A 23,228-nucleotide genomic window follows, 5' to 3' on the forward strand; every position below is an offset into this window, starting at 1 on the left:
ACTTCATAAATCAACTGAATCAATGATAGATGACTCGCATCCTCATAACAGATATTGAAAAGTACCACTGAAAACACATATTTCAACATGTTTTTCTGTCCGCAGAGTAAAGTTTTTGAAAGAACAACCAAGAAGTTGAAGCAGCAGAAAGAAATGTCCAACAAGAAGACCAAAATCATCATCATCTTCAGTGTGGTGGCAGGACTCATCATTTTGGGACTTATAATCTTTATTACAAAATTTGCAGGATAGCATAAAAAGCAAAAGATCCCTGGCAAACGAGCTGAAGGACAGTTGATCCTGGACAGCAAAGATCCTGGAAACGACAAGCTGTGTGTGTTACCCTGCTGCAAGATGTGATGCAAAATAAATTTTATTCTATGAAAAAGAAAGTGGTTTCATGTTCTGCACACTGCTAAAAAATCCAGTACAACTGAAGAAACATGTTGACTGGTGAAAACCTTCATCGGCCAATTTTATCATTTTAATAATGTTGCACTTTCTACGAAGAAGGGCGTTTTATTGCCTCAGGACATGGCATACATCTCTCACAACGGGATGTTTTTTCTTTACTGTGCGCACTCTCAAACTTCCAACCCACATCAAGTAGTGCCCTCTGGTGGCGTAAAACTGCTACTACATGCAAAACGTTATCTTGATCTTTTGGCTACCTCCAAGTTAAAGTACAGATTAAATAATCAAACCATTGATTATAACAATAGAATAAACATAGTGGGGGTGTTGGTTGTCCACATTTTATCAATAGCACTTAAAATTAACTTGATGATGAGATGGTTTCACAAATAAGATGCATTAACATTTTTAAACATATCACTGAGAGGCATCACACTGTCTCATTGAAGGGACAACAATATGAATTATTTTGTTAATACCTTGGACAAACTTTGAACAAAGTTTAAAGGTGTCCACAACATATGTTAATAATTTCTTTCTTAACAAGATGAACAGAAACATGAAAAAAGACGTATGCATTTTTTCTAAAATAAAGTGCAAGAACAAAAAAAAAAGATCAGAGCAAATCAAAGCAAAAACATTTTCTTTAAAGGTAGATTTGAGAAACAAAGAAAAAAAATTCAAGAGGGAATCTGAAACTAGTTTTGATCGCAAATATCAATCTGATACTGACACCGACTTAGTATCAATATGATGGATATTTCGGATTGATCTGATCACCTCTTCTAAACAGTGTTTTCTTAACAACTGAACATAACAGTTACTTGATTGTGAAATAAAATGACTGGGAATTACACAACGCCACCTGCTGTAAATTGACTGAATAGCAACATGACTACAATACAATGGTTAATACTGTCGACTAATTTATCGATTCTGTTTTAGTTCGTTGCAAAATAAACATCAAATCATTTATTTTTATCTTTTTGTTTATTACACAATAAGTTTACTGAGAAAAATACAGTTCACTATGCACATCAGAATTTGTCCAGATCTGTGCCACACAGTGTAATCCGTCCATAATCTCATTTTGTCTCATCACAGTGTTTGTGTTGATGTGCGTTCAGGGCTTGATGGTGGGCGTGGCCACAGGAGCCACAGGCGGGCTGATGGGAATGACACCGACAGCCAGCAGGATGATAACGACGACAACGATGAGGACGATCACGACCACGGCCACGATCAGCTTGACGTTCTTCCACCAGTAGGAGCGAGACACTTCATTAGTTGTACGTCTGAAATTATAAGCCTGAGCAGAGGAAATAACAAAAAAAAGTGATTCATGTGTTTCTTGGAAGGACGAGGACGTGCTCTGTGAACGAATGTGTGTTTGAAAAAGAGAAGAGGAAAAAAAAAGTCCCTTTGGAATCCGCGGAGAGCGTTAGCACCTTAGAAATCAAGCAGATGCTTTTCACCTCTTAATTTGTTTTTGGCTCTTTCCCCCCGAGTCCCTCACTTAAATATATCTGCATTATCAAACAAACCTGAATTAAAATTCAAAATTCAATTAAAAATGTGTTAATTATCCTAAAGTGGTAAAATACCACACAAAGATAGCCAGGGTTAAATACGGAAATTACTTTTCAAGTTTTATTTTCATTTATTAAGAGAAATAAATCTAATCCAAACCAACCGGACGCTGGTTTGGTAAAATGGTTTGAGATTACGTTTGCTGTGAATCAGAGCATTTCACTTTAATGTACAGCGGTAATGTTGTTTGTGTCGTCCTGATTGAATATAAAATTGTTGTTTTTAAAGCACAACCCGACGGCGCCTCATCCTACCGACCTGAGCTGTTCGGTATTCACACACCAGGTGGAATGATGAGCTACTGGTCAAGACTAATGTTGTCTGACTGACTGTGCCACTGCTATGTATTTTACCTTTCCTTGTTTGTAGGTGATGAATGTGAATGTGACTGGTGTCCATTAACTTGATTAGGACTGAAGCTCATTAGTGATGTCTGGTAGCCACATGACCCCAACCACACAGTGGAGCATCCGATCAGACGATGGAGAGCTGTTGGGTTAATGAGCTCATTCTCTTTGCGAGCTGCAATAATGCCCAAGTAAAAAGCGCCTAATTAAAAGTTTGGCGGAGCAGAAGAAAAAGGCCGAACGTCATTTATTATTTTTAGCTCCTTGCTGAACTGGTTTGGCTGTTGACGTTCACTGCAATCACAGTGTTTTTTTTCTTTTAAATGATCTTATGAAGGAAAGAGTCCAAATCTCTGTGAAGTTTTAGGAAGATCTATGTGTGACTGAAGACGCTGACCTTGTCTTCCAGATACTTGGACACTTCCAGGAGTTTTTCCAGATTTTCTTCTCGGTGGAGGATCTGGTTCAAATTTTTCTTCATGATCTCCTTCACTTCATCTATCTGATCTGACAGCTCACTGGTCTTGGCTTTCATCTGCTGTGAATCATCTTTTTCTTCCATCTCCTGTGATGATGGACAGAGAGAAGACAGACAGCTGAACTACGTTTGTGGAAATCATTATTATTATTATGACGTCAAATTACTGCATGCAGTGAGTCTTAAAAAACTCTTCATGCCAACATCTATAGAAGCAAATGTATTTACCTTTCATTGAATGTAATTACATAATTATATAACACACAGTTATAAGTCATTTTTTTACCCATACAGTCAGCTTGAAGGTAAAACATACAGCACTTTAACTCCTATTATTGGAGGGGGTTCAAGTTCATTGGATGCCCTAAAATAACTAAATGTGACAAAAAGCAACGCCAAAATAGATTGTATCCGATTTTGGATGTGCCTCCATTTTCTTTTTCCATTTTTTTATTTGGGAAAACTACAGATTTACATGAAATGACAGATTCCGTATTAAAAACATATTTCCTGTTTCTTTTTAAAAAAAAATCAATTACGGTCCTTTTTAAAATTAACAGTCACTTCTTCAATGTGCAACCACTGCACAGTCGGGTTGAGCATTCTTTATCAGCTTTCACTTGACCTACAGACGTCCCTATGATGGCCACAGCATCACGATAAACACTGAAGATACTAATGATGTACATCATAACCAGGGAGCCTTAAACAACAACAACAACAAAAAAACAACAAAAATCGAAAGAATCCCAAAACAAAAACAAACAGTATTACAACTTTCACAAGTCTGGAGGAGAAGTCATAGAAGTTAGAGAAATTGTTCTCAAATTTAGTAAAATGTATTTCTTTGTATATTCAGAGTATCTACTCCCTATCTGGGAATGTAAGGTCAATGCTCTATAAGTGTACTCAAGTGAAAAAATAATTATCTTCTGTGCTGTTTAGGTTGCTGTGATCTGGATCTTCTTCAAGCATTTGACATGCTGAGGTAGATAAATCTTTATAAATGCAGTATGAGATTACATAATGCTAAAAACCAGCTCCTTGTTCTATAGTTTATGGAGTCTTGGCTCTAGACCAGTGGCGCAACTACTACTATTATTCAGGTGGATGCGTAAAACATAAATCCCCCCCCCCACCCCAAAGGAAGGTTGAAGGAGCGTGGAACCCCCCCCCTCCCACCAGACGACGTTACGTAAAAGGTAAAACTCACCACATTTACCTCGTCACGTGCGCGAGGTGAAGGAGCGTAAGGCGGCTGAAGTTTATGGGAAAACATAATCGGCGCGCCGCCCCCTCCAGACGGGGTTTTGACGCCCCTTCTGGTGCTGCGCCCCTATGCGTTGCATGCGCTGCATACCCCATTTTTGCGCCACTGCTCTAGACTGTATAGAAACGATTGCTTCCTGGAGGCCAGGTTTTACATTTTACCCAATTGCTATCGTTTGCCCGTGATGCATGTAATGTGCCAGTTCGACTCTGTGACGCTTACTGAAAATTGCTTGCACTGTAAACAACCATCCTCCACTCTGAAGAGAGAAGAGCTGTGCTAAACGATAATTTAATATTTGGAAGTGTGGCCAATACAGACTGAACACGGAAAACTGGTGTCATTGTTCACAATTTTTCCTGATTGGCCCGGCTGAAATTCTAGAGGAGAATCAAAGTGAATGGGAGAAATCCCAGACAAAGCAAGATTTAAATTGAGCTGAACAGCGTGAGAAGGCAACGACCAGGCTAACATTTCAGGAGCATTAAAGTAAATTCTAGTTGTGCCACCTATGTGCTGCAGCCCCACCTAGCTAAATATCGAAGTGTGCATGCTAATGATCTGATGTGCTAAAGCATGATTTACACAGCTGTGCACTGAAAACAAATGTTTCTGCCCCGTGTCTTACAAATGTTACTGCTCCAGCGCTCATTACAACAGTTTTTAATTGAGTCTCAGTTGTAAGAGAAAAAGTAGAGCACACTGTAAAACGTTGGTTCTCTATGCCAAATAACACCATATGCCTAAAATAACAGCGTTTTTTTTCTCACTTTTAGTTTATTCCCTGTCAGCAGTAGCTGTTCTGGAGTTGGAAAACTCTTGCTTGAAGGATGAGAAAAAAAATCTACATTGAAATCACCTGGCAGCTTCTGAATTCTGTAGCTCTGCAGATGTCAGAGTGGGACATATTTTATCAGCCACATGGAGGCAGCACTGAGCTTCAGTTAAACCACAGGGAAAGCAGGTGTTTAAAGAAATACAAATAATATGCAGTAACTTCCGAGAAGCTGAGTGAGAACCTGAATGTTCTTTCCGTGTGTGTGTGCGTGTGTGTGTATTATTAGGAGATGTCAAGTTTGACACTACTGAAAAATAATCTGCATTCTTTAGCAAAGTGTTTGATTGGAAGGAAACCACACACTAGAAAATAAAAATCCCACAGTAATCCCACAATAATGAAGAATTACCAACTCATCCTAAAACAAGATTTTTCACCACTAGTGCATCTATAACGGATTAAAAGCTCTACCGGGTCAGTTTGGATTTCCTAATGTTAGAGCAAAACGAGGTTACTTTTCTATTTGATCAGGAAAATAACCTTTTAATCTGATGGTATTACATTTGTCCAGATCGTTTATTGTGGCTGAGAGACAAACTCAAAAATAAGAAATGATGCTAACAACAATAAATATTTCAAACAAAAAGCAAAGTGTCCAGTTTTACCATTCAGTTCATTTTAACGTTCAACCACCATAGACTTGATATAGGCTATTCTAATAACATTAAGTGTAATCAGTCAGACTTGGTGATGGCAGGCACTCCTGCCAGACTTAATCTATGCAGTCCGGCAAGTTTTTTCCCCACATGAAGAACATTTACGGTAAAATCTGTTTCCTGTCGGGGGAAAAAAGTTACACCCAAAGGAATGACAGCGAATAGTTTACAGAACGGCAGCAGCAGACTGCTGAGGACGCTGCAGTGGGATATCGCAGTAGTTTGACCTCAAACATCATTTTCCAATCATCCTTGGACACGAGGAAAACTCAGCGTCCTACATCATTTTTTAAAAGCTGAAAATGAAGCTGAGTTAGTTGCTGTTTGTCACCAGCTGCTGACATTCTCTGTGTTTTTATTTCACGGATAGATCTGTTGCACATGATGGCTCTGACAACCAAAACAAATATGAATGAGTGCATTAAATAGTTTTTAAAGCAATAAAAAAATATCTTAAAAGTGCAATAAAATGTATAGTTTCTTTAGAAATAAAAAAAAATAGTATTTTAAATTTAAGTTTGTAAAATAACAATTGAAGAAATGATCGATGAACGGAGACATTACGGGAGCACTTCTGTCTTCAATAAAGAATCTGCCTATCACTTATTAAAAATGTACAGCTTTTCTGACAAATGTAGTGCCTTGTTCTAGAGAAATATCGATAAAAACAAAATCTTTGAAAGCTCTGCTGTTCTTCGCTCTAAAAACATTGAAAGGTTTAATACTTACGACAGCTGTCATTGTCTCTGGCTCAGCTCTCTGCTGAAGTTACTGTAAAGATCCTCTGATGTTGTGTCTGGAACTTCCTGGAGAGCAGGTTTTTAGGTGATCCTATTCCTCATTCATTTGGACATGTGGATTATGACTCAGACGAATACCCAGAAAAATAACTAGTCATTAGGGAGGATGAATATTAAATATTTAAATTTAGTTTTCTTTAAAAATACTGTATTAATCCCCGAGGGGAATTAAATGCAACTTACCTTTATGCAACTCTCGCAGAACTCTTGTTCTGTTGAGGCACAAGAGTGCCTCAACAGGAGTTCTCATGTAATTTCTTGATTTAATGAAGAATCCATCTTTTCTCCATAGGTCCTACAGTAGTTCCCCAGACCTTTTTTTATCAAGTTGTTGAGCCTTTTTAGATTCATGGCTCTGATGCTGTTGCCCCAGTAGATGACAGTAGAGAGGACCACAGCATTATGATAAGCATTCGGTGAATGCTTATCTCACTTTGAAAGAAAAGCTAAAAGTAACTGCTACCATTTGAGATATTAAGGGTACAATTTTGTAAATTAGTGATATATAAAGTCTAAGCAAATAAACTCTCCTTCACATCAAGGTGAATGAAATTGTTTTGTATATTTCTCTTCCACATAATTAAATCCCAGAAACAACAATAGGCTTTTTGTCCCTCAGCCTTCTGAATGCAGCCAAACCCAAACATTTAGCAGAGAAAACGACTTCATCGGTTTCATGATAAGCATTCGGTGAATGCTTATTATAAGGCCTAATGCAATTAAATGGTATATTTAAACTTTAGCCATCATTCACATATTAAATTTTTATCTAATAGAATGCAAAGCCATATTTTCAGCCAAAATAAAAGTTCTGGAGAGTGGATTTAAGAGTTCAAAAAGTGAGCCTACCGATAGTCCTGCTTTTCCTTAAACGTTTCACATCAATAAGTCAATAAACAGTGGATGCAGATATGGGCAGGCTCAGAAATTAAAATTCATTCCCTCTTACATTAATAGACTGGACAGTTATGGGTGATATCAAATTTTCTACATAATGGCCCTGTTTTCTCATGCGTTAAGCTATTATGGTGTTAAAAGAAAAAGCGGGGAATTTCAAATCATTAGCGGAGAAGAACGTATTCATCAGACATTGTAAAACGTTCAACTTATGTCTCAAAAAAGGTGTCAAAACCGTATTTATTTCAATTCATTTGCGAAATATAACTCACCGTTCTAGGGGTTATATGGTTCAGAAACATGATAATGATCCGAATACATTTAAAAGTTGCCTCTTCGGTCAGACTTCAGTCCTTTTTCTCGTCAATATGCGAGAGTTTAGAGCGATGCGCGATCCCGCGACAAGGGCATGCAATTCTCGGCAAGAATGAGTTTCTCGGCATAACACCTGTCACATGTGTTATGCGTGCGACACGGCACGCGGAACCAGAACGGTTGAACAGAGACGGCACACCGGCACCGCTACCAGGTCGCCATCTTGAGGCAACTCGGTGAACAACAAACAAGTTCCAAACAACCAGTTTGAGGTAAATACTATTTATTGACTTCATCAGACAGTAAAGCTATTTAACACCAGAAACGCTGGCGAGCAGCTACACCACACAGCTGCTCTGCGGCGGTCTGCCATCAGGACAGCATTTATCCGGCCGGCATCACTCAGTCAAAATAAACAGGCTAAGAGAACAGAGGCTACTGCATCCCACAAATACAGACAACTATAATACACACAGAAAGAATTTGTTCCAACACATTCCATTCTGCTTTTTTGTACAATAATCTGATAAACAGCAAAAAAAAAAAAAAAAAAAAAAGGAAAAGAAAAAAAAAAAAAATGTGCCATTTAATCAAAAATCAGTATAGTTTATTTTCACAGAAATATCTAGGAATCATTCTTGATTTCATTGAATAAAATAAAGAATTAAATAATTTGGTTCTAATGATTAGACACTTTCTGCAAAGACACTTGTTAACAGTAAATATACACATTGGTGAGAACTATATACAGTTGATAATTTGATTAATTTAGACCTCTTTGAAGCTAGCCAGGTGGTGGGGCAGCAGATAGAGGTGGGCCTAAATGTTATAGAAATAAACGGGCAGGAAACGGTCTGTCCCAGCTGACAGACTGGAAGGGCCTGGTGGTGCGTCCCACTTGTTCTCAACACGTCAGGCCTCTATTCTGTAACAGATGCTTGAATGTAAAAAAAAAAAAAGACATTCATTGTACTAACATCAGTCGTTGGTTTTAGTTGTACAGATTTTCTTTTGCACGAGTGTAAAAAAGTAGATTCTCCTTTACTGAAGTTAGTGGTAACATTGAAGATCTAATGTGCGTCTCGTAACACGTTGGCCAAGTTTCTCCGGTTCATAAGCATATCTTTGGAAAAGTCAACATAAACGATGAGCTATGGAAAATAAAAACCTACAATCATTCAAATTAACTGTTAACTGGCTACAGATGGAGAAGACTGAGGTGCTTCCAGTAAAAAGAAAAAAGAAAAAAAAAAGCATTTAAAAAAGCTAGAAAAGGAAAGATAACTCACTTATCTGGTTTTATTTAAGCTGTTTCAAAGAGTTTATCATTAAAAGTGCCTGTAACAAAAGCATGAAAGTAACCTGAAGAAACAAAGAAGCCTTAAATATTTACCAGAAGTAGTAATAAGTCATGTTCTAGGGTCAATATATTACTTGGTATTCTGTGTTTACGACTTCGTTGTGTCTCGTTGGACGTGTTGTGTGCCTTCACGGTTTCTTGGTGGGATTTACTACAGGACCCACAGGCGCACTGACGGGAATGACGCCGGTGGCCAGCAGGATGATGATGAGGATGATGATGAGCACCACCACCACGATGACGACGATCAGCTTGACGTTCTTCCACCAGTAGGACCGGGCCACTTTGTGAGAAGTCTGCTTGAAGTTCTGAGCCTGGGAATGGAGGAACATGAGAAGGATCACCCAAAATGTCAGCATTCTCCACACAAACCCCAGGCTCCATTCTGCAGCAAGCTACAATTCTCAGACATCATGTGGATGATTCAGATGCTCAAATTAAACAGAAGTTTTCCTATAGATGTCACTGGATGAGGACACACTGACAGGAAAAACGGCTGGCAGTTTTTCCTGCCAGCCGTTTGTGCTTTAATTCTTTAGGACAAGCATATTTTCCTTCTTGGTTTATCAATAATCAGTTTTCTGCTTTTTAATAAAATGAAAAGACAATAGCTGCGTTCCCACTGACCATATAGTTGTGCAAATCGACGTTTTGAAAATAAATTTCCTTAATGGGAACTGCACCTTTTTTTTTGCATCATATGTGATCAACAATCGGATGTGAAAACCACGAAGAAGAAGGCAAGGAGGAGCTGGAGGATGACGGGCTGCATGTTATTTGCCAACATTATGTAAACAAACTTATTCACATGTCATTTTAATCGCATCTTTTATTTAATGGAAACGCATCAATTGCAAAATTATGGTTTTTTTGACATTAGTGGAATACAGAAAAATGTTTCTGCACATCTGTAATGGAAACACAGCAGGTGAAAGATTTTTCATAGTTCTTCCCAATCAAAATGGCTTCTTTACTTGGATAAGTTTTAAAAAAAACATATAATCAGGGAGTTTGTGTAGACTTTTGATGACTGAATCCATATACACTCTTTAGACTCCTGTCTATAGCGGCTGATTGGTTTCGCTCCCAGAGACTTCAAGTGAACCTTTAATGAAGAGTAAAATCAAAATGTGACATGGGTTGAAGCGTACTGTGTAATGAGACATCTGATCCTGAGGTAGCAAGCTGTGGGGTTAATGAGCTCATTCTCTTTCCAAGGTGCCTGACTGAAACGTTCTCCATTAAAAGTTGCGTTCAACAGAAGAATGATGATGACACTTTATTTGCCTTCCCCCCCCATACACCCCATCTAAAGCATCCTGTTCAGAGTTGTTCATAATGACTGCCACTGTGATCATGGCTCAACAATAAACCTACACAGTGCAACTCATTGTTTCGGATAAACTAAAAGGAGAGCAAAGTATATAATAATAAAAATATGGCAGTAACACTGACCCCTGCTTGAAGATCCTCCGACTTGCCCATGAGGTCGTCCAGTCTCTCTCCTCGCGCCAGGATCCGGTCCACATTCTGCGTCATGATGTTCTTCACTCCATCCACCTGATCCCTCAGGTTCTGGACCTTGTCCTTGGGCTCTGGTGCGTCCTCGATTCCTCCGCGCTCCTAAGGCGGCACAAAGTACTCAGAATTAGCTGAAATACGCCAGATATCATCAACTTTACCATGTCAATGTCAATGAGGACTCGACATTCTTCAATGACAAATTGCAGTTGTTAGACATCCTCTGCATCAATATACATTTCATCCCATTTTATCGCATGCACTAGACCCAATAAATATGCTGCAGTCAAATATATAATATTATTTGTGCACTCAAATCCTAGGTGCTCTACTCTCACCCATTTCCAAGAACTTGTGATTGTTCGAAACTCAAGCAGCAATATCAGAGTAACTACTTAAATGTATGCAGTCTTATTTCTCTTCAGAAGGCCTGTGGGCATCTCTGGACTAAGATTTAAACCTGATACGACTGAAAATAAATCATGTATTACAGAATAATCACAAGGCTTTGGACATGCAGGATAAACTTATCTTCACAGTCTACAAAGCTTAAGGAGTTTTACATTAAGTGTCTGGTTAAGAAAAATAAAATAAATAAATCTAAGTACCACCCAAATTCAGGCAGAGATGCAGCCAAGTACAGGGAAGAAACCTTTAGAGCTTAAATAACTCCATTACAAAACTCACAATGTGCTCACCATAATACACAGAGTAAGATCTATGTATTATGCACAGTGATTAGTCTAAATGTGAGTAGGCAGATTTACACATTTCATAGTCGTCTCTCCGTTTACAGGTATTGAAACGGCTGTGACATCAACACAGTAATGAAACAATGGCAATTAAATGTTTCAGCGTCAGCAGAAAAACTATGTTAGTTTTATAGAGAAGACTGAACTCAACAGCAGGTGATAAAACATCTCAACATTCATTGAGATGAAAAATCTTTTACCTAATACACCACTGTAGGTAAAAGATACCCATCTTGCCGTCAGAACTAAAATAAATAGTTTTAAAAAGGCATCATTTTGGGCAAAACCACTTGAGATATAAAAAAAGCTTCAATTTGTTCTTAACTAGAGTCCCCATCCAAAAGTTTGATTTACGGTACATCCATTTAGCACCATAATGTGAGACAACTCACTTATTTATCCTCAATATTTTAGCTTTCCCTTAACATTAATATTTTTTTCAGTTATTTGCCATATTATTGATTTGAACTTTGTTTTTAAGAAAAATACAAAATTTGAGTTTGGAATCTACCAAGGAACGTCTGGTTGCTTTAAAACGAACCAACTTCACTTGGAAAAGCCCAATTGGTGAAGAATCCCTTTCATGCATGACAGGGTAAACATTCCTTCAAACTTTAAACTCATCATAAATATTCAGACAGACCTTTAGAAAACATTCACACCCACCGAAGGTTTGCCATCCACTAAATATAACCTACTGATTTGTATCGTGTTGCCATTTTCAGGTCACTGATCAAAACTCTTGCATGCGGCAGCCGACCCCGCTGAATGCCAAATTATTTTTTCCAGGGGTTGTTTGATACAGTGTAAAGTAAACTCATTTTTCAATGCTCTGGGTGTGAATTCAAAGCAGAAATGGCAGCAGGTGTGTGTGCGCGCACACACACCTCCTTATCCCAGAAGACGGCAGCAGCCTCTAAACAAAGCCGTATCTAGGAAACAGAGCAGGTTTTTTCCTGCGTCATCCGTTGTCTGACTGATGCTATCCTGTGTCTTCATGATGTTCTCATCTCAGCTGCAAGTTTTATAGATTTTTAATAGCTTCATTAGTTAATGCTTAACTGTACGTTATTGTTTTTATTTTTTGCTAAACCCCACGTCCACTAAAGAAGGAGCGACATCCAACCTTACGTTTTATTCGCCTGTCACACAAACCTAGCTCAGTCCTTTCCTGATCTCTTCACACCAATGACTCCTTCAAGGCACACTGAATGGCTGACGGCTATCTCCGTTCACAGAAAGAGGGGCATGTCTCCGATTCATGGAAAGTGGCCTTGGTATTCCAGCTGAACTCAGTAACTCATACAAAAGCCTGTGAGATGATAGGAGTGCAGCCATTTAGCTGGTGTATATAAGCTAAAGATATTGGAGGAAAAAAAACACCTAAGACTACAGTGTGTGTTTCACTGCTGCTCTGAATGCAAAGTGACTGATTTCCCTTGTCCATGTTAGCCACATCTCCAAATCCTAACTGTCTGATTTTACTACCCAAATGTAATAAGTGCCAAGCATTGAATAATATAGAGGTAATGAGCGTGTCTGAGATTCTTTATGGTCTAATCATAATGAATAGTCCCTTTTAAAGAAAAAAAAAAACAAAAAAAAACATTTGTTACATAAAAACGCTTTTTTAAAATCTTGGTTACACTTAAGCAGTTCCTCATTGGTTTGCATTGACCAATGAGGAACTGCTACTGTGTGTTACCTAACTCCAGACCAATGCTACCCTGTGGCGTTAGCAACACAAACCAATGGTTTGTTAGCGTTAGCCAGGTAGCGTTGGTCATAAATATTCAAACATAAATATTCAGAAATATTCAAACATAAATATTCAAACAGACCTTTGAGATGAAGAGGAAGATAGAGAACCAGGAACAAGTTACGGTGGCCAGCAGTGACATGCAGTAAGGTTCATGACCTGTGAACCACTAACTCCTCTGGAGTCGGATTTATTAATATATAAAGTACAATTTGGTTGGCTGATGTTGATCAATTTATTTATTTCAAAAGGGACAAAGTATGATCAGAGTTAGCCATAAAGGCTAACTTTAATCTGTACTCCCTCCAGGTACAATCAATGTAAATTCAATAGATGACCGTGCAACACAGACAACTTAATAATCTTCAACAAAAAGGAATAATAGTAATGATAAATAAAAAGCAACTTTTATCTAAAATAAGCATATTAAGTTACAAATCTAAAAAGAATATAAAGTCATATAGCACAAACATTCACCACAAAGTTGTGCAATACAATACAGAGAAAAACAACTTTATTTTAAAGAAATAAAGATTTCTTTAAAACCTTTTAATTATCCTTTAATCAATTTCATGGTGTTTGGCGATGTGATGGAAAGAAAAAATAAAAGAATATTCAATACATGATCGAATTGTTTCTTTTTTTTACTTAAATATTTTCTTTGGCTAATCTCTCTGTAATGTGTATCATTTACCAATGAAGTCAAATCTGGAAATGAAATCAGCAGCAACTTAGTCAAACTCCAGCAACGAGGAAAACCTGTGGAGTTTGTTAATTGTTGTTTTCAGTGAAGCTTGAAGGGACAGACCGAGTAATAGATGTACCAAATATATCCATTTAGATTCCAGAAATGAAAATAAAATGTTTATTGCTGCAGATATCTCTGCAGCCATTTTTGTTTTTGACGTCAGGTCAGCTGAGTTATCTCAGATTTTCTCCTGATAATTTCAGCTTTCTGCTAATTCTCAATGTAGGGACTTTGCAGGTTTAACTTCAGAGTAAAAATTAAAACAATACTAATCTGCTCCTTTCAACCAAACACACTGTAACTTGAGACTGAAACTTTATTTTAATTGTAAAACAATACCAGGTAAAAATATTCCATCTCCTCTGCCACTACAGTCGTTTTAAAATCTCTCATAAAAACTGGATTTATTGTGGTGAAGTTTTAGAAATGTCATAATGTTTGAGAACTAATTCTTCCACCACCCCAGTTTATTTATAGTCAGTACTGTACTAGATCAACCATAGATCTGTGGTTGATGCAGACAAGAAAATATCTAAATCATAAGCTGTTCCATGCAAATTATTAAAATGTGAAAGGTAAATTACTGCAGATGTCACGAAATGAAGGTCATAATTTTGTAGTATTTTTAAGTTTAGTCTTTTGGGATCTGCAACTTCAGCCACTAATATCAAAGAAAGTTTGATATTTGGATTCTCGATTCATCACAGCTTTGTCTTTTAAATTAAACACAACTGAATGATTTACTTCAGTTTCTATTGGAAGTTGGAGAACCCCTCCCCCACCCGTTGCTGCTTACTGCCAGTCAGCTGGGTGAACAAATTCATCTGCATGGCTTGCAAGAAAGATACATTGAACTCTTAGAAAAATATTTCCACTTGTAAGAAAAAAATAAAAAAAGAAACAGTCACGGTTGGGGAAACTAAAGGACAGCAACTAATCACTCAAATGTTTTAAAACTGGCAGCATATCTGTATAGCAGGTATTATCCCAAAATACCAGCTTTATCGAAATAACAGCATGCCGTACATGTTTAGTGGGTTTATTACGTTATTTTGTCTTTACCAAACTTAATAACAGGTGAGTGGATATAAGTATAATTGACGTAAATAATTTGCTAACTGTACCCATCTGCCTTTGGGCACAGAGAGGTTTGTTTTTAACAGTCCCAAAGAGGGGAATTAAATAGAGCTGGACTCACACACTCGTTGGGAGAAAACTATGAAATATATTTGTTTAAAATTAATTTTAAAAAAGTCAATGATATCACCGCAGCAGGTTATGTGAAATGGATAAATTTTTTAGTGCGAAGTTTTTAGTTTTAACAAAGATAGGGAAAAGAATCCTTCCACCACGCAGCTTTTGGTGAGAGCTGGTCATTGGGTGGTATTATTGGCCTTTTTTTTTTTTTTTTAGCTCAGCGTCGCAAGAACTTTCTTCCTCTAGGTTTAAAAGTTAATATGTTCTATGAGTGAGCCTGTTTTTTTTCTCTCTCTTCCTTCCATAGGATCTGTTTTCTCTAGAAATGCACCTGCTGCCTGTATGGCGGCCAGTAGTGGCATCGAAAGGTTCACACTGAGCAACAAACAGAGGCTTCAGCCATTATTCTCATCACCTACCGGATCATAGTCCATCTTGTTAGAAGCAAAAGTCCTCTTGCTCGTAAACTGGTGGTCCAACTTTTAATTTAACCCTGTTGCGTTCACTTAAGACCTTCTTAAAAACCTGGTTTAAAATGTAAAAGTTTAATACGTTCAAGTTCTAACTACGTTTCCTTCTTCAAGTTAACTTCCTTGTTTTTTTTTTCCTTCTGACTAAATTCCTCCGCGTCGCCGGTGTTAAGTGAACCGCATCACAATTTGCTTCCTCCGTCACATTAAAATACGCAACCTCGCAGCGATATACGATTTGTTTCTCGACGAGCAAACACTAAAATAATAAGGTTATTTAAAGTGTTTAAACTATTTAAAGGGCTAATGGGTGATGCCAACGTTTTATGGCCATTATTCTCACCTTACGGCGAAATTAAAATGCTTTTATTTTGAAACTGCACCTGTACTTCTCTCATTGTCGTAAAATACACCTGGGCCACTCCTACTGTGGCGTCACACTCAGATGTTACCAGCACATCCTAAATGTGATCTTAGTGAGTCATAATTATTGAGTCATAAACTCTCCTAGAATATTTTTCTCTGTAGGAAAAGCTCAGTGCTGTGTGTTTTGTCATCTTTCATTTTTAAGCAACAGTACTGAACGGAGGTCAACAGCAAAAGGCAAAGAGCTTAGACTTACAGGAATTTAAATTTAAATTACTAGGCAAAAAATATATTACGTTAAAAAATAAATCGGAAGATTGAGAAATAAATATGTATGAGGATGGACTCTGTTTATACAGGTGGAAAGAATCAATACTTTTTTTTAGTTAAGAAACATTTGTGGCAATTATATCACTATTTTGTAAAAATAAAGACAAGCATAAATCTGTGAACAGTTTGAAAGAAGTCCTCAGTTGGGCTTTAATCCAAACAGAGCCAGATCTGCATAGATGTGGGTTCCTGGACTGGAGTTTTGGTTCCTTTTTCATGAAAGAAAAATACTCCAACGCAAACTACAGTACATTGATAGTCACATATATCTGCGGGTATAAACTGATGCACGGTAGGACTACCATGCATCAGTCATGGTTGATTACTCCGTAACATAATCAACCATAACTTCATAATTTTCAAATACTTTAAAATTGTTTATATTGATGAAAATCCAAAAACATTAAGTCAACTCACTTCATTTGAGCCTATGAGTTTTATACAGGGCACAATGCTTACAAAACACACATTCTTTACAAAATCTGGTCCATCTGAGTTAGTTTTCTGCTACACTTCACATCTTATTGGTCAAAATGTTTCATTTTAGTCTCATTTGACCAAAATGCTGTCTTCTAAGTTCATATTATAAGTCGACAGACTGTCATGCCTGAGCTGCAGATCTCTGCAGCTCTTCTAGTTTGCAACGCTGGTTTCCAGAATCTCTCCTCTCCGTATGTTTGGGTCAACAGCCATGCTGTGGTCGGCCTGTAATTGCACCATACTTTTCCACAAGTTTACCCCTGATCCGTCTGTGTTCCTTGCCTTTGTGAAACTTTTTGTTCGCATGACACTTGCATTCATATTGAAACCCGTTTATTAAATATCTACAGAAAGTAGTGGCGTGACTTTTTTCTCCAACAAACTTATTGAAAGAATGCGTCATTTTCTTGCATTTCCTTTCTCATAAAATTCCAATAAAAATGTGGCTTTAATGTAGCAAAAAAAAAAAAAAAAAAAAAAAAACATTTTCTGGTTCAGGTTGGAGTTTAATAAAACCTTCTCTGGCTTTCACAAATTATCTGCTTTTCAAGGGTTGAATCTTGTGAAATACTTTAAGCTTCTAATCCCAATAAACTGTAAATGATTACCGTAACTTGAGATGAAGCTTAAATAGGTTTTTGCTCTGCTTTTATTTGCTTACTTGTGAAGGCAATCCCCTCTTTTTGATCTTCACAGCCATTAATCAGACTTTATTACTGCAACAGCAAAGAGTTGTTGGACTCCATTTTCATTTCTACAAATCAACAGAGCTGAATGAACTTCCTCCAAGAATGATGCTTTTAATAATTTCCCTACCAGCTGCTGGCCTCTTTGTAAAGCTGTTTAAAGGATTTGCTTCCTTAATATTCATCTTTTAATTAGAAGCTGGGTTTCAAGCCAACTGAAAATGACAAAGACCTGAAAACTCAAGCATTTCCTCTACAATTTCACATACATATGACAAAAATGACTCCTTCAGTTTTCACATAACAGGAAGGTTTGGTGTCCTGCTTTAGGCCCAGCAGCTCCTCCTTGTTGATCTGCTACACCCAGCCAGAAACTTCATACCTCGACCAACCAGTCTGACCACCACCATGCAGGAGGCGGTGCGTGTCGTTCCTGTTCCTGCTGGTTGGATCAACAATAGCTGTGTGCTATCTGATTTGCCACTGCAAATCATACGAGTTTCTTGTCATGAAAATGATCCGCAATAAAGTTATGTTATTGAGTATAAGAATTACTGGAAATTTATGAAATTTTTTATTTTTTATAATTCATTTTTTGAGCACTGGTTGAGCTGTTATAGTTATCTACACAGACAGACAGAGAGAGAGTAAAGAGCTGAGAACGGTCTGGTGCTGGAGGGAGCAAAAGCAGATAATCTGCATTACATTGAGATAAGAAGACACTTAAAAACATGTTCTTAAAGAAAAAATGAAGTTTTAGATAAATATAGAGTATGAAAAAAATAAGGCTGTAGAAAGCATAGAAAATGACGACAACAAAAATAAAAATTGTGACTCTTCATTCAAATCCTCCGTTCTGGTCAGCTCACTGGCCTTGTCTGATGATGATATCTGACATGTCATCAACCTTCACCAGCTCCAGGTTCTGGGAAAGAAATCAGAAATCAATACCTGTACTGTGAAGTTTACAGATGGTTTGAACAGCAAGCAGCTGTCTGCATTTTTTGTTCCAAGTCCTTTATGTCGCATGTCTTTATGTGCCCAGAAGAAACATACATTTTACATACATACATTTCTCTGTATGTTTTACAGTGAAATCTGTTATGTTAAAGGTTTCCAATGACATACAGATTTCTCTACAGCTTTAGCGTGTGCATATTCAAGAGTTTGTGAATTATCCCTAGAGCCCATCTGTTAACCACTGGAACAGGCCACATCAATCTCAGCTTTGCTTCCTAATGAGCATCCTGGCGTGTTTGAGTGACGCTCACCTTTTCATTAGCGAGATGAAGCAGGGCAACAAACGCCAGTGGCACCGACAGGTTCTGAGCCATACTGCTGGGTAATCTGGACCGACACAGAGGGAGAGAAACAGGAAAACAGAGACGCTTTAACATATTTTTTTTTTTTACTTTTCCGTTAATTGGAAGTCAAAAACTGTTATCTTTGAAATTAAAATGGGATAATTGGGGAACAGTGCATCAGTGATTATTTTTGCGCAGAATTAACTTGTATTCACTGTTGTCATGCAGAACGAGCGCCAACTCTGATTAATATTCTTCACAAGTGTTAAGTCATAGCGGGCCGGGCCAGCAGGTTGGCCAGTACCTTTGAAGCAGAGTCTTTGTGGTCTGACTGAAGGCTTTCTCTCCACACACTGGAGCCTCTGCAGTCTCCTCCACCTGCTGGGAACATCAAGGGGAAAAGCCAATAAAACAGACCTGGACACACAATCAAAAAAATCCAGTTCAACCTGACTGGCTGGCTACTTTGCTCTCTCCGCGCAAACTCTCAGGACAAGATGTTAGGGGGGAAAAAAAAGAAAGAGAAGTGATTTACCTGTTTTAGTTTTTCTGGGCTGTCAGTCAGCAGAGTCCACATGCTGTTCTTTAGCCTCTTCATATCCATTTTCTTTGCCGTCTTGGCGTAGTTGATTTCAATTTTGTTCACCTTCATAGCAAAATAACACAGTAAGCCTCGAAGAAATTACGAAGCAAAAACTTTTCCAGTGTGCAAAAGGGGAAAAAAAGGTGGATTTACACATTTTACACATGAAGCTGTAGAATATAATTATAGTGCCTAGAAAGTATTTTCATTATTGAAATTATTGGCAACTAATTTAGTAATCCATTAATTGTTAACTGGAGTGTACAGACTCAAAAAAAGGAAAAAAAAAAAAGGGGGCAGTTTTCTGAAAGAACAACGTACTCAGGGCAGTAGTTAAGCCAAATTTGTACACATATATCAACATTTTGCATATAAGATATATGTTTTCTACTAAAAACTAGTTTTCTAGTTTTAGCTTCACTTGGTTCAAATTCTGTAAAAAGAATGTAAAAAAAAAAAAAAAAAAATCAACTGAGCATCTTATGCTATTCAAGTATTAGCTGTGAAAGGGAAAAAAAAAAAAAACAGATCAGCCCTACATTGCATTGATGTTAAGTCAAGCAAAATGAACTGAGCTCAGTAGTATTGTTGGAAGGACTTTAGCTGCGATGCATCTTCTGCTTCAAATGATCAAATGTTTACTAAAGGAATGATGTGTCGTTACATGTTAGGACATAAAACGCTTTTTGTTATTGATTTGTTTATTTTCGGATTTTAATTCATTCCTAATATTGTATTACATAAAAAGGCTTAAATGAAGAATCTGCAGAACGTGCCAATATTTTTATCCAATTAATTGCTACAGATCACTTGATTTTTAGCTGCAGTCCTGGACTCATGACAAGTTTATTTTTCTACAATTCTTTCCGCTGGTGTCAAAAATGGCTGGATAGAAAAAACAGAAGATGTTTCCATCTTGTTTTTTGTTTTTTTTTAATTTGTGGCAGCTGCATGCTCCTTATTGAATACATCTAAAGAAACCAATCACGGATCTCTTATTTTAACACAACATCAGAAAAACAGAGGTTTGTGTTTGTAATGTGGAAGCTAACCACAGTGTGAAAACTGTTGTAAGGCTCTGTGTTTGTGTTATAGAAAGTAACAAACAGAGGACATACCCTGTGTGGCTCAGGCACCAGATCTTCCTCCCCATATGTGGAAACTCCCTCCAGGTCTTGTGAGGGCTGAGACAGACCGTCACCTGAAGGCTGAGTGTCATCTGAACCAGCAAAACCTTCGACATCATCATCACTGTCACCACCCTGAAACAGAGCGGACGGTCGCTTTCATGCTGCTGCTGACATCTAGTCAAACAGCAGCTTCAGTAAGTGTATAATCACAGCTGGACATTGTAATCTCTAAGTATGACTATGACCACATTGCTATGCAGCTGGTCTGTTCTGCTAAGGCGTACTGCAGACTCAGCAGATTTCTGCTAACGTAAAGATGGCTTCCAGACCTGAAGACCAGGACAGAAGTTGGCTGTGTCGTTGGCGTTGTTGTAGTCGTAATCCCCGATTCCTTCTCCAAGCTCTCCAGACAGCCTCTTCTGGGCCTCTTGACTCAACTACACAGAGCAGAAAACACATTCTATGTTAGAAAATCTAAACAATGTCAGACGTCAAAGAATCCCCGACTTTCCAGATTTCTATGTACGTTTTCAACCTCCTATGAAAGTAAAAATAGAAATGTTTATAAGTGGTAAGGCCAAACACAGAGAGAGAGACCAAAAAAGGACAGGAAAGAGAGACAGAAAGAAAACATGAAAGACAGAAACAGAAAGAAAACATGAAAGACAGAAAAGACTGAAAAAAGACAGATACAGAAAGAAATACATAGACAGAAAGATGGACAGAATGAAAGAAAAAGACAGAAAGAAAGACAAAACAATACATAAAGACAGCCAGAAAGGAAAGCAAACCTGGAAATACACATTTTTCTTCCATTTCTTTACCCCACACTGACAGAAACTTTAAATCACATGTAATGCTTTTCTAGACATGTTGGAATCCTGTTAGTATGTGTGAAGAACATTTTTTTTAATGCTCCAAGACACCCTTAAAAAAATTCCCACACAATATAATGTCTTAGATAAGCTTCTAGAAATCAGTGTTTGTCTTGGATTAGTGTGTGACTGTAAAGACGTAGAACTGGAGCTTTCAAACTCTTAAAGGATTCTTTAAATGAAAAAATAAAATGAGACAAAGTTGGTGAATGTTGGTACAGGTTCTCCTGAACACTTAAATATAGTCTGATTAATCAGACTCACTCAAACATAGAACTGTCCATTATGATGCATTACTTCTGATGTGTTTTAGCTAGAAAGCAGATCAGTGACCAGGTGGGACGGATGTCTCACCGAGCTGGACGGCTTGAGACTGAGCTGGGAAAGAGTCTCTGGGGCAAACTTGAAATCTGCAGGCAGGGTCGTCTTCTTGTTGCTGGCACTGAGGGCGGACTTACTATTAGTGGTGGCTGCCTGGACATAAGGAGAGAGAGAGAGAGAGAGAAAAAAGAGACTCTCAAAAGACAAAATGTTTGAGAGGAATCAGTAATTCAGCCGTCTAAGCTAGCTCCATCAGGTTACTGGAGCTGCAGTGCCTCACATTAAGATACATTTATTCATGTCCCATCCGCAAACTTTAATGCATTTTATTGGGATCAAGGCATATTCTAACCATTTATGACAGTTTTGACGACACATTCTGATAGATTCTTCCTGCCTTTGTCAAATGTCAAAGACTGAAGCAAAAATGATAAAGATTTATATGAAAACAGGAAACTCCCTATCCCGAGAAAACGATACTTATTAAAATTGAAAGTCTAATTTATGTTTCTGATTCCTTGTTGTTGCTATTCCTGTTTTTTTTTTAATCTTTATTACTGTACAGCATCAGCGTGTCTTAAAAAACGTTTCATAAAATGTATTATTAATTCCCTTTATGCTGAAGCTAAACCCATCCCATCTGGCATTAAGCAGCAAAAACAATCGATGCGCAAAAAAAGAGTTTAGGATATAAGACACTGTACTTTTTTTTTTTTACAGTCTGAATAAATATTCAGGTGTTGGGGGTTAAAGCAGGTTTACCCTTGTGGTGCGAAAGTATGTGTCAAAGTTGACATCATCGCTGAAGTCTATCTCAAAGGTCTTCTTGGGCTTCCTTTTTCGGGTCTCTTTATCAGGAACATGATCCACTGAAACACAACAAACAGGATTAAAAAAAAGGACAACAAAAACAATCAGTTTTCTGTATACATGAATCGCAGGGATTAATAAACTCTCAATTTTGAGAGAATGTGAGAGGATCATTTGCTTCCAGGTCACTCAAACAGTGTGTTAGCATAGCTAATATTTGTGTAAGGATGCAGTCATGTTTACTGTTCCTTCCTCTGGAAAACACAAAAGATGTAGTGGACAGAAAGAATCGTCTTTGTCAATTCTTTACGGTAATGAGCAGGTGCACGTTTTGATTTTAAGTATGTACCGTTTTCTCATTAGTCCCAATTTAAAACATCACTATTTATAATCTAATACTCCCTTTTCAGGACGTTCAATTCAGCAAGCAAAGAAACTACTACATTTTGAAATTTAAATATGGGTTTTTGTTCAAACTCATATTTCAGCCTAATGCTATGTCAATTTTTTAATTAAATCAAGCAAGAAGTGTCTTTATTTTGAAGAAATGCAAGTGCTGTGAACGCCCATTAGGGCGAGTGTTCTAAGTGTCCACTCCTTAATGTGAGTCAGAGGTTTAGGAAACCTCAGTCTGCACATGCAATAAAAACTGTGTAACAGTATTTGCTATAAATCATAAAATAACGAGCGTGAACCATTATAGTGAGAGAATGAGTGAATGTCTGGCAAATTTCTGACTGAACGGGAAGTGATTTTCTTTCAAAAAGCTGGAATTTTCTGTTTGTATTGATTTTAGTTTATCTTATTCTGAATCAACTGGAAGTCAAGTAGAAGCCAAACAGAGTTCAGTTTGAAATACATACTTATGGTAATTATGGTTATGCTACAGTGACATGAACAGATCAATATAAATTGTCTATAAATTTTAGCA

General features: G+C 37.6%; 3 protein-coding genes across 6 annotated transcripts in view; all 3 read right to left on the reverse strand.

Annotated features, from left to right (window-relative positions):
- Window positions 1–1,385: 1,385 nt before the first annotated feature.
- Window positions 1,386–7,089, reverse strand: LOC106935406 (vesicle-associated membrane protein 8-like). 2 transcript variants are annotated; one of them, XM_015015845.1, is made up of 3 exons: window positions 6,323–7,089; window positions 2,749–2,916; window positions 1,386–1,723 (listed from the first exon to the last, which is right to left on the reverse strand). In XM_015015845.1, the coding sequence occupies exons 1-3, from the start codon at window positions 6,332–6,334 to the stop codon at window positions 1,538–1,540; spliced, it is 366 nt and encodes a 121-aa protein (XP_014871331.1). In that variant the 5' UTR covers window positions 6,335–7,089; the 3' UTR covers window positions 1,386–1,537. The 2 variants fall into 2 exon arrangements, with proteins under 2 accessions (XP_014871331.1, XP_014871332.1); XM_015015846.1 differs by lacking the exon at window positions 6,323–7,089 and having other exon boundaries at window positions 2,749–3,899.
- Window positions 7,090–8,188: 1,099 nt separating this feature from the next.
- On the reverse strand, window positions 8,189–15,594 carry LOC106935405 (vesicle-associated membrane protein 8-like). Its single transcript, XM_015015844.1, has 3 exons — window positions 15,362–15,594; window positions 10,421–10,588; window positions 8,189–9,279 (listed from the first exon to the last, which is right to left on the reverse strand). Exons 1-3 carry the CDS (start codon window positions 15,374–15,376, stop codon window positions 9,094–9,096), a joined length of 369 nt encoding a protein of 122 aa, XP_014871330.1. The 5' UTR covers window positions 15,377–15,594; the 3' UTR covers window positions 8,189–9,093.
- A 1,769-nt stretch (window positions 15,595–17,363) lies between these two features.
- The window catches only part of ncaph (non-SMC condensin I complex, subunit H), an 18,728-nt gene continuing 12,863 nt past the window's right edge, over window positions 17,364–23,228 (reverse strand). For 2 of the 3 annotated variants that reach the window (XM_015015842.1, XM_015015841.1), the window contains exons 11-18: window positions 22,250–22,356; window positions 21,521–21,640; window positions 20,621–20,728; window positions 20,280–20,423; window positions 19,114–19,224; window positions 18,883–18,959; window positions 18,546–18,621; window positions 17,364–18,199 (exon numbers count right to left, since the gene is read on the reverse strand). In XM_015015842.1, the coding sequence (XP_014871328.1) occupies window positions 18,140–18,199; window positions 18,546–18,621; window positions 18,883–18,959; window positions 19,114–19,224; window positions 20,280–20,423; window positions 20,621–20,728; window positions 21,521–21,640; window positions 22,250–22,356 (803 nt within the window). In that variant the 3' untranslated portion in view covers window positions 17,364–18,139. The remainder of the gene's footprint in view (window positions 18,200–18,545; window positions 18,622–18,882; window positions 18,960–19,113; window positions 19,225–20,279; window positions 20,424–20,620; window positions 20,729–21,520; window positions 21,641–22,249; window positions 22,357–23,228) is intronic. The other variant, XM_015015843.1, reaches the window with a different exon arrangement.

This window comes from Poecilia latipinna, unplaced genomic scaffold (assembly GCF_001443285.1).
Source record: "Poecilia latipinna isolate Pla-1442-1.1 unplaced genomic scaffold, P_latipinna-1.0 Scaffold1959, whole genome shotgun sequence".
Taxonomy (NCBI): Eukaryota; Metazoa; Chordata; class Actinopteri; order Cyprinodontiformes; family Poeciliidae; genus Poecilia; species Poecilia latipinna.